At 40.9% G+C, this 9,511-nt stretch overlaps 1 protein-coding gene across 1 annotated transcript; it reads left to right on the top strand.

The window, feature by feature from the left end:
• Nucleotides 1-3,017: 3,017 nt before the first annotated feature.
• LOC144077906 (E3 SUMO-protein ligase CBX4-like) lies at nt 3,018-8,918 on the top strand. The gene is made up of 5 exons (XM_077606010.1): nt 3,018-3,280; nt 3,416-3,459; nt 3,747-3,812; nt 5,184-5,250; nt 6,588-8,918. The coding sequence occupies exons 1-5, from the start codon at nt 3,212-3,214 to the stop codon at nt 7,998-8,000; spliced, it is 1,659 nt and encodes a 552-aa protein (XP_077462136.1). The 5' UTR covers nt 3,018-3,211; the 3' UTR covers nt 8,001-8,918.
• Nucleotides 8,919-9,511: the final 593 nt, after the last annotated feature.

Raw genomic sequence — 9,511 nt, 5'->3', positions numbered from 1 at the left:
ACCAGTCACCCCGACTTTGCTACATGAACGATCATGGGTTGAAGTTGAACATTTGAAAAGAGAATATCTGTATCTCCTCATCTCATCTCATTTTCTGAACCGCTTTATCCTCAATAGGGTCGCAGGGGGTGCTGGAGCCTATCCCAGCTGACTTCGGGCCAGAGGCGGGGGGACACCCTGAAATGATGGCCAGCCAAACGCAGGGCAAGAGGAGGCAAACAACCAGTCATGCTCATTTATACCTAGGGGGAAATTTATAGTGTCCAATCAGCCTACCATGAACGTCTTGGGAATGTGGGAGGAAACTGGAGTACCCGGAGAAAACCCACGCAGGCCCGGGGAGAACATGCAAACTCTACACAGGTGGACTGACCTGGATTTTGAACCCAGGACCTCAGTTCTGTGAGGCCGACGTGCTAAGAATATTTGGATTATAATCTAAAATGATTAAAAATATAGTTATATATTGGTTTACAGGTTGTTTTTTGTGACAATGACCGAGATCACCGGAATTCACCATTTGGTACATTGAAATTATTACCTTTGGACGTTTTTCGAAAATGAAAATTAAGATTAATCTTAAAATTGGTGAAAAAATAAAATTTGATAAAAATATCATTTTTGGAATGATTTGAGAGGAGACGGCAGGGTGAAAGAGTAGTTAGCATGTCTGCCTCACAGTTCTGATATCAAGGGTTCAATAGCCCGTATGGTTCGCGCTTCCTTTGTGGGGTTTGCACGTTTTCACTGAGTGGACTTTCTCTGGGTACTCGATTTTCCTCCCACATCCCAAAAACATGCATGGTAGGCTGGTTAAAGACTCGAAATTGCCCCTAGGTATGAATGTGATGAATGAATGATCTGTCTCCTTGTGCCCTGCGATAGGCTGGCAACCAATTCAGGGTGTCCCCTGCCTGGGATGACTGGGATAGTCTGCTTTTTAGATGTTCATCTCGTGCTTCCAAGAAAGGCAAGTTCTGTCTTGGGGGTTTTCTGCGACACAGTTAACTGGACCGATTCCAACTACATCACACACAACTTGGATTAGCTCGACATTGCATGTGTGTCGATGGAGAAGGCAGTATCAGCAGTGGAAGGCCGCTGTCACTTTGTCCTGCAGAGGATTTTGATTTGAAATACGACTCATCATAGTGGCTTGTTGGAGCGCCACCATTGCCCGTCACATAATGATATTCAACTGCATTTTCGACGGATGGTGCGTAAGGGCCTTCCTAGTGGCTTATGTACAGTATGAAGGATCAGAATTGGATGCCACAGCCTGTCGAGTAGTACAGCTTGACAATCCCACAGTATCATTTTGGTATCTGATCAAAATTAGATTGATTGTAGGGTTGGAACTTTATTGTCAATTGTTACAGTACACAATCCCAGATATATTTCCAGAGACAGTTCACAGCTCACTCATCGGAACGCCAAAATATACAATTTCTGACCCATTGGTTGAGGACTGGGGCTTTTTAGCTTAGTGGCCAGTTTACTTGACTCCCAACCAAATTTCCTTGACTGTGTTGGTTAGAAAGCTTCTGTGTGGATGAAATATTAGATCCACATAGATGTAAGTAAATGCTGAAAAAAGCAGTGTATATTTTTCCCCATGACATAAAAGTGGTATTTTGATTGACCGTTAAAAATGAACATTCGCAGTGACTTATATGTAGTACAGTATGAGAGTGAAGGGAATAGATTTTTGACACCTGGGAATCTCCATTTTATATGCTTATTTTTATGACAGTGCATCCAACGAAAGACAAAACAAAACAAAAATTCAGTTATTGGCCTTTTTTTGGTCTCACATTGACAGCAGTGGGGATTTACTGTCAATTCTTTTCAGTTTTCCAAATTGATTAGTATAAAGAAAAAGCACTTGGTCAAACAGCAAATACAGGGTGATGCAAAAATGACAAAAAAATCATTGCACAACGTGAATTCTGAACTCTTCAACTGACTGAAATGACAGGAACAATGACAAACTTTAGCTGGCATCTTAAAATAAATATATAAAATAGGAAAGTTAATGTCACCTGAATAACCCTAACAAATCTCATTTTGAGTTTAACTTCATTTTATATTAAATTTGCTTGAAGGATAGGAGTTATGCATTCACTGTAATAATTCTGAGCATAATTGCCTATTTTTTTTACTGTGCTGTTCCGAGGCACTTGTAAACCCATTTAACACTTTCCTATGAGTAGAATTTTAAATGTTCTTTTCTTTATTTTTATTTACAAATGCATACATCGATTTCACACGTGATCAAATAATAATAATAATTAATAATAATAATTATTCATAACAATAATAAAACAATTCTCACACTGTACATTTTGTTGGTATTTGTTCATGATCATATCTTAGTTATTCTTGACTCCCATCTTTGCACAGCAGGTTAGTGAGCGCAACTGTATGAACAGGTATAAGTAGATATCTTATTATTATAGTTATTATAATTGTAATGTCCTCTATGTAAACTTCAGTAGCGTGATGACAAGTAAATCTACACCGATGCAACCAACTCACTCCCAAATACTCTACACATTTAACTTGACATTCAAACTCAACTCACTGGCTGCCATTGACGGTGATAGATGTGCAATTCATTTGAACTGCTATGGTTAACTTAATGACTTTTTCATCTGACATTGTTCTTTGCCTTTTTACTTGGATGTTATTAGAGCTCATCCTTTCCAGAGAGGGCATTCATAGTATTCTTTTGTCCAATCCATTTGAACTTGAAGGGCTCGTACTAAATGATCAGTGGCATTGACCTTGTAAGACATTAAAAAAAACCTTTTTGATTGGGATAGGCTGGTAGTGAATGATCAAGGGCGACATTGAGATGTTGATTGAAGGTTAAAAGAGCAAAACAAAAAAACAAGCAAACAAAAAAACCTCGATCGTAGTTGTAAAAAGGCTAAGATTCCAACCGTCCGTGAAATCAGCATCCAAAGCGCCACGCCCCCTTGTGCCCGCCCCCACCGCTGTCGTCACACAAATGTCTATTTGCATGAAGTGTTTTCTGGCCGCAGCTTCGACTGCTGCAGAAGAGCGAGTTTCCGAGGGGAAAGCGAGGGAAGCGAAGCACTGTTCTCGTGCCCTTTTCATTTGAAGAAGGTAAGGTGTCTGCAATCGAAGGCAAGGAGAGAATCTGAAGAACAACAAAAAGGTGAAAAGGCTGCACTTGAATGTGAAAATGGAGCTTCCCGCCGCGGGAGAGCGCGTCTTTGCGGTGGAGAGCATCGAGAAGAAGCGTAGCCGGAAGGTTGGTCACATGGAAACGAAGAGTTACTCTTCGCTCCTGCTGTTTGCATGTTTGACAGCTCGTGATGTTTTAAGACGATCTGACGATTTTTATTTGTTTTGTCACTGCTTTTGCTGTTTATCTGTGCATTCACAGGGAAGGGTTGAGTACCTGGTCAAGTGGCGTGGATGGTCCCCAAAGTAAGTGACCCCGTAAACCTCAGCAATGATTCCTGTAACTACCACAAATGTGTGTGATCACTTGTTAGAATCATTTTTTTTAAATCACCTTAATTTGATATTTATTTTTAGGCCCTTCAAAGTTAGGTGTTGTTCATTCTAATATTCATTCACCAGTATGTATTTGTCTCAGTACACATGCCAATCTGGATTTTTAATTAGCAGCATATCTAAATAAAGCTCTTGTGTTTTTTGGGATTCATTTGTACTGTTTTTTTTGGCCTAATTTTCCCGTTCTCGTTTACCAGGTATAATACTTGGGAACCCGAGGAGAATATTTTGGACCCACGGCTGCTTGATGCCTTTGAAGACAGGTATGTTTTGTTTTATGAGTTGGACAAACCAGCCGTACGAGTGTCAAAAGTCCTTATTCAGCATACATTAACAGGACTAAACATGTTGAAACTCACAGTTTCCCTACTTTTCCTCCTTTCATTACGATACTTGGCGAGTGTCACTCGTCAGCATGTTTTAAGCAAGATTCAGGTGTTGTCATAGCAGAAACTGTGTAAAATCCACAAAAATCCCATGTTGACAATGAATTCAACTCATTGATTGTCTGTTATTCAACACCACCATTAGGACTGGATTAGGTTTAAAACTGTTGTCATCAGGGAGTCATAATTGAGGTTAAAGTCAGAGGCGCAAAGTGCAGCGTCTGCCGCCCTTTGGTCACATGATCGTACTTTGCATGTCAGCGTCAGGTTAACATGCTTGAGTCGTAACCCGCTGCCCTGCCCCACAGTTTCTACAAGCACCTGTACAAATGTCTGCAAAACTTGGTTATACAGTCATCTTTCTTAAGATACTAAAAAATATTGCTTTTGCTTTTACTTTCATAGAAGTTAAGGTGTGCTGAACACGTCATGCAACTTTGAAAAGGCTGCTTTTGCTTTTACTTTTATAGAAATTAAGGTGTGCTGAACATGTCATGCAACTTTGAAAAGGCATAACCTACTAAAAAAAGTTTATGCTAATACCCGTATTAGTCTTGTAGACAATGTACGACACATCTTGTGTTCATTCTCTTCATTAATTTCAATTGTACAAAAAATTAAGTGTTTTTTAAGTGCTAAACTTAATGGATTCTGAAATCACTTTATTATTAAAAGGGTCAAATGTTACCAAATTCTTTGTGATTTGTTTTAGTTGAGGGCCTTATCCGTGTCACTTATGACTACTTGCTAAAAGGTTTGTTCCATGAAGGACTGCCCTCCTAAATACGGAACTGAGTATTTTAAATACATATTGTGTTAACCTGTCACTGGCCTTTTTCAAAACCTGTGTGTTCTTTCACACACTGCAACCTTTCAGGCGCAGGTCACACGTTAACATGGACATCACTCTCCGTCTGTTTTAGCAATTACCCACCCTCTCTTGCCCTCACTCTCTCTCTAAAGGGGAGATTTTATTGAAACTAATTGCATGTCTCTCCGGGGAGCCAAATTGTCCGAATGCCAGGCTATGAAAATACACTGAGTCGTCACTGTAATTAGATGTGAGGGAGGAAGATGGGGGAGGGGACTGACATCACTTCTTTCTGCTGTATTGAGTTACTGCTGTGGCAAGAAGAGTAAAGAGAGAGGGGGGAAAAAAGTCAGCAACGACCTAATACCTCAGTTCCTGGTACAGTCACACAAAAAACAGCGCTCTCGTTAAGAGCCTGCCCTTTCTTTCTCTTACAGGGAACGTCAAGAGCAGCTAATGGGCTATCGTAAGCGAGGACCAAAACCCAAACATCTTCTGGTCCAGGTAAAAATCTAAAATCTGTCTGTGAAGAATGAATTACTGCCTGCAACAAAAGAATTCTATATTCATAAAATGTGTGATGACTAACAGACGAGCTGAGTATAGCGAGTTACTTACTAAAATGTAATTAGTCTCTTACTGCTTGGACAAACATGCCCTGTTCAATTTGCATCGTGGGATACCCACATTGTTTGATGAGCTTCTTGCCCGCCAAAAGAATTTACCTTCCTGTGAGTTACAAACATCATCCCTGTGATTTCCAAAATAAACTTTTTTGTCAAGAGCAGTTTTCCACAAATACCAGAAAATTACTCAAAGGAAAAAAAACTATTAAATGTAAAATAGTCTGGCAGAACTCCATCCTGTTAGGCAGTTAGTGCAATGTGTCTGTCAATTGCCACATGAAACAAGATTTTTTTTATTATTCTCAGCTTCATTTGCTGACGGCCAAAAGTAACAGAAATAATTTACTCCATTTACTTGGCACATTAATGCCTACTCTTTTAATGTTAACTATGGAAATGTTATCTTGCCACCTTTAATTGGCAAACGCTGTGCTTTGGTGGTAAAAAAATTTCTTGGTGAGACAAAAAAGCTACCATTGCAATTGTGTCCAAATGTCCATTTGCCTTGAAACTTCTTGATTGTGAATAGCATGTTTTGTGCATCGTCCAACTGTTCTAAAGGGCCAGGATTCCTTCCACAGAGTGCACTGCTTCTTTTCCTTTCCGGAGGTGTCAGTGGTAACACATATTGAAGTCAGTGACAGGTCACCAAGCAGCCCGGTGGCATTCCTCTCAGCTGAGGTCAATGCTGCTGGAAGCACTTGAAACAAATGTCACCAGGGGTGCTTGTGAACAGCAGGGGACCAACTGAATACAGACGCTGCCAATGACAGAAAGGAACTACTCTGTAGTGCAGAGGGTAGCTTGAACGAATGGTCAACAGCCCGAAGCCAGAAGCAAATCCTGTGTGGAGGAATCCATTATCGTTTTTTTCACTGACAGGACATTTTTGAAACCTTTTCTCAGTGAGTTGGGCAATATTTCTAAATGTTCATTCATTCATTTTCCGTACCGCGTATGCTGGAGACTGTCCTAGCCAACTATGGGCACCAGCCTAGTGGACACCCTGAGTTGGTGGCCAGCCAATCACAGGCCACAAAGAGATGGACAGCGATTGTTGCTCACACTCATACTTGAGGGCAATTTAGAGTTTGAACCTAAACTGCATGTTTTGGGGATGTGGGAGAAAACCAGAGTATTAGAGATCTCTGCACCACTGAAAATCAATTGAAGTTATTTACAAGCTCTCATTTTCGATAACCGTTTACTTAACAGGTCCCTTCATTTGCCCGGAGATCCAGCATGCTTGACGGCCTTCATGAGTCTTCCCTGCAAGACGGCAGCTGTCACAACAGCATCTCCGTCCCAGTACTGCAGCCCCAGATTCAACAGTACAAACTGAACAACAAGAAGCACCACCAGTACCAGCCCGTGAGCCGAGAAAGCGAGACTGAGCCGCACGCCAACGGCAAGAAGTTTTACTATCAGCTCAACACCAAGAAGCACCACCACTACCAGCCGGGTCTACAGGCGCACGAGTCGGTCCTTGTGAAGCCCAAAGAGGTCAGCGCTCCAGAGCTACCCGTCAAGGGATACAATCTCCCACCTGTGCTTCAGCAAAAGTGGTTCCGGGACAAGACGTCTGGAGTTTTGACCAAAGTGAAAGACATCACTATGGAGCTGAAAAAGATCCCAGCAGACCTCAATGGTCACAAAGAACTAGAGAAGGTCAAGCCTAAATACTGTTCCTCAGCTCAGCAAAACGGCATCAGTGGCAGTAAATTGAAAATTGTGAAAAACAAAAATAAAAATGGACGTATTGTTATCGTCATGAGCAAATACATGGAAAACGGAATGGACTCCTCCGATGTCACCAATGGCGATTCCCAACCCGCAGAGAGGTTTTCACAGGGAACGGACTGCGCGGAAAGGCACCTGGAGAAGATGGAACTGGTCAAACATCTTGGCCTCGTGAATGGATTTGCAAAGAAACCCAAAACCGTTTGCGGATTCACAGGACATTGCGCCAAAGAAAACCAACAGGCCGCTCGACCTAATCTTGCTGTGAAGGAACAGGATCAAAATGTGGAGGTTAAGGGTCAGTGTCTGCTTCCAGTGGATCAGCCTTTACAATTGACAGCCGAGCCTCATTTGGCCTCTTCACCTCTGGACACCTCAGTTCCCGCGTCCGCTGACAAAAGAAACACCCCAGATGAATTTCAAGGATTAAAGCGACACATTTCTGTCACTGACAGCGAGGAGCATAGGAGTAACAAGAGGTTTTTAAGCTCCCATCACACTATCTCCTCACCCACACAAAGCATTAGCACTGACCAAAACGCCCTCCGGGCTCCCTTTTCATTGCAATGTGACTATGCTGATCATAATCAAGAGGAGCCTATAGACTTGAGCGTGAGGCCTCAAGTTTCTGCTTCCGAACTGAGCCATCCACAATTGCACACACAGGATGAAACACAGACAGACACACAAGTAAAAAAGAAAACACACAGTCAGCTCCAGGATGAAACACAAAACATTGGAAATGTGGACACAGTCGATACGTTGACTGGTGCGGACCAGGAAAATGAAAAAGTGGAGCCGTTTCATCCGTTCCTTGGGAATATAGTCATTACTGACATTACTACAAACTGCCTCACAGTCACCTTCAAGGAGTATGTTGCAGTGTAACTGTATAAAAGAGCATTTAATAAATTTGTATTTTCAGAGGCTTGAATGTAAACAGGAAGGTTTTTATAAATATATATAATTTTGTATAGTAAAAAAAAGCATTTGGATTCTTCCTCTCTTTATCTGCTCATTTCCTGCATGACTTTGTCATTTAATCACATGGAGTCATCTCAAACTTTGTTCAGAAAGCAGAGAATGTTAGAACTAACTGAAAATGCACTTATATATTTGTTTATTTGTTTTTTTTAACTGTGACTATATGGTTTACCTTCAAACACTTGTACAGATGTAATACGATAGGCTTTATGGGAGTGTTTGAACGGAAGAAATTTATATTGAAACATGGTAAAATACACTGTATTGTGTGCGCGTGTGTGTCTTAGCATAAAATGTGACCGGATGATCATACATTTAGTTTGGATACATGCTTAAAAGTAACAAGGAAAGCACCTTTGTGATGGTCATTTGCATTTTGGAGGGGAACAGTGTGTTACAGTAAACTTTCAATGTTGTGTAGGTTTTTATTTATTCCTGCCTGTGTTGCCTGACATGCTTTGGACACACGAGTAAGATGCTAAAGTCAATGCGGCCATTGATTTAATTTATGATTTGCAGAGCTGCAGTGTTAATTCTTTGAGTTACTCCTTGTTCTCCCATTTATGATAGTTGAATTGTTGCTGCATCTGATATATACACATCTTAAGCACGTTTAGAATGAGCACATTTGAGAATCCCCACACACACAAAGGTACCTAAAGATTCTTTCTACCTGTATAACCTCCTGTTTTCCACTTGAGGAGGCAGTTTGAGACTGAAATAAGCGTTCCAACACATGATTCCAGAGAGTGAAGCACTTCTATCTTTTGTGAACATGCTTCCTATACAGTTTTCCAAAAATAAAATTGTTTGCAAATTAAAGTTTGTCTTCCACTGGGATTCTTCTTACACACTGCCTTGCATGTTGCCTGTTTATATCACGTAAGCAGAAGTTAGCGACATAACACGTTGATAACACGTGTCTCATATAAAACCCGAACAAAGAGGATGTACAAGCAATGGAGCCTTTTTGTTGGTGAGTAATTAACAGACTATTTGTTTTTGTACTTTGTCATTTGTTCTGTATACCTGTAGCCACTGTGAAGGCACTTTTAATTTCTTGGCTGCCACTGACGGCGATACGGATCCAAAAGATTTGAAAGTGGAGGGCTGTCAACCGAACGGAATTTTATGTTTACTCAGTTTATCTTTTATCTGTCAGTGAACGGTCATGTTTCAGTGCTATCAATACGTGAAAGGTGTCCAATCCTTTTAAACTGTAATGGCTGACGGATTTTGTTGGCCACCCAATGAGTAAATACGATAATCAAACAACTATTTACAGAGAATTAGTTTAATAAGCCCTGAAGTGTGTCTGATATTAAAATGCGTATTTTGCCCTTATTTAATCATGACTGCATGAACTTCCTCTTCTCAGTAGAGCTCAGTCCTGTAGCTAGATGTGTCCTTGAAGA

This window comes from Stigmatopora argus, chromosome 7 (genome assembly GCF_051989625.1).
Source record: "Stigmatopora argus isolate UIUO_Sarg chromosome 7, RoL_Sarg_1.0, whole genome shotgun sequence".
Taxonomy (NCBI): domain Eukaryota; kingdom Metazoa; phylum Chordata; class Actinopteri; order Syngnathiformes; family Syngnathidae; genus Stigmatopora; species Stigmatopora argus.
This window is presented reverse-complemented; position numbering and strand designations above follow the sequence as displayed.

Bases quoted from the DNA above. Each gene is read 5' to 3' on its own strand.
- LOC144077906 (XM_077606010.1), top strand. From the start codon at position 3,212: ATGGAGCTTCCCGCCGCGGGAGAGCGCGTCTTTGCGGTGGAGAGCATC. The intron at 3,460-3,746 runs GTAAGTGACCCC...CTCGTTTACCAG, and splicing joins TGGCGTGGATGGTCCCCAAA to GTATAATACTTGGGAACCCG. The intron at 3,813-5,183 runs GTATGTTTTGTT...TTTCTCTTACAG, and splicing joins CTTGATGCCTTTGAAGACAG to GGAACGTCAAGAGCAGCTAA.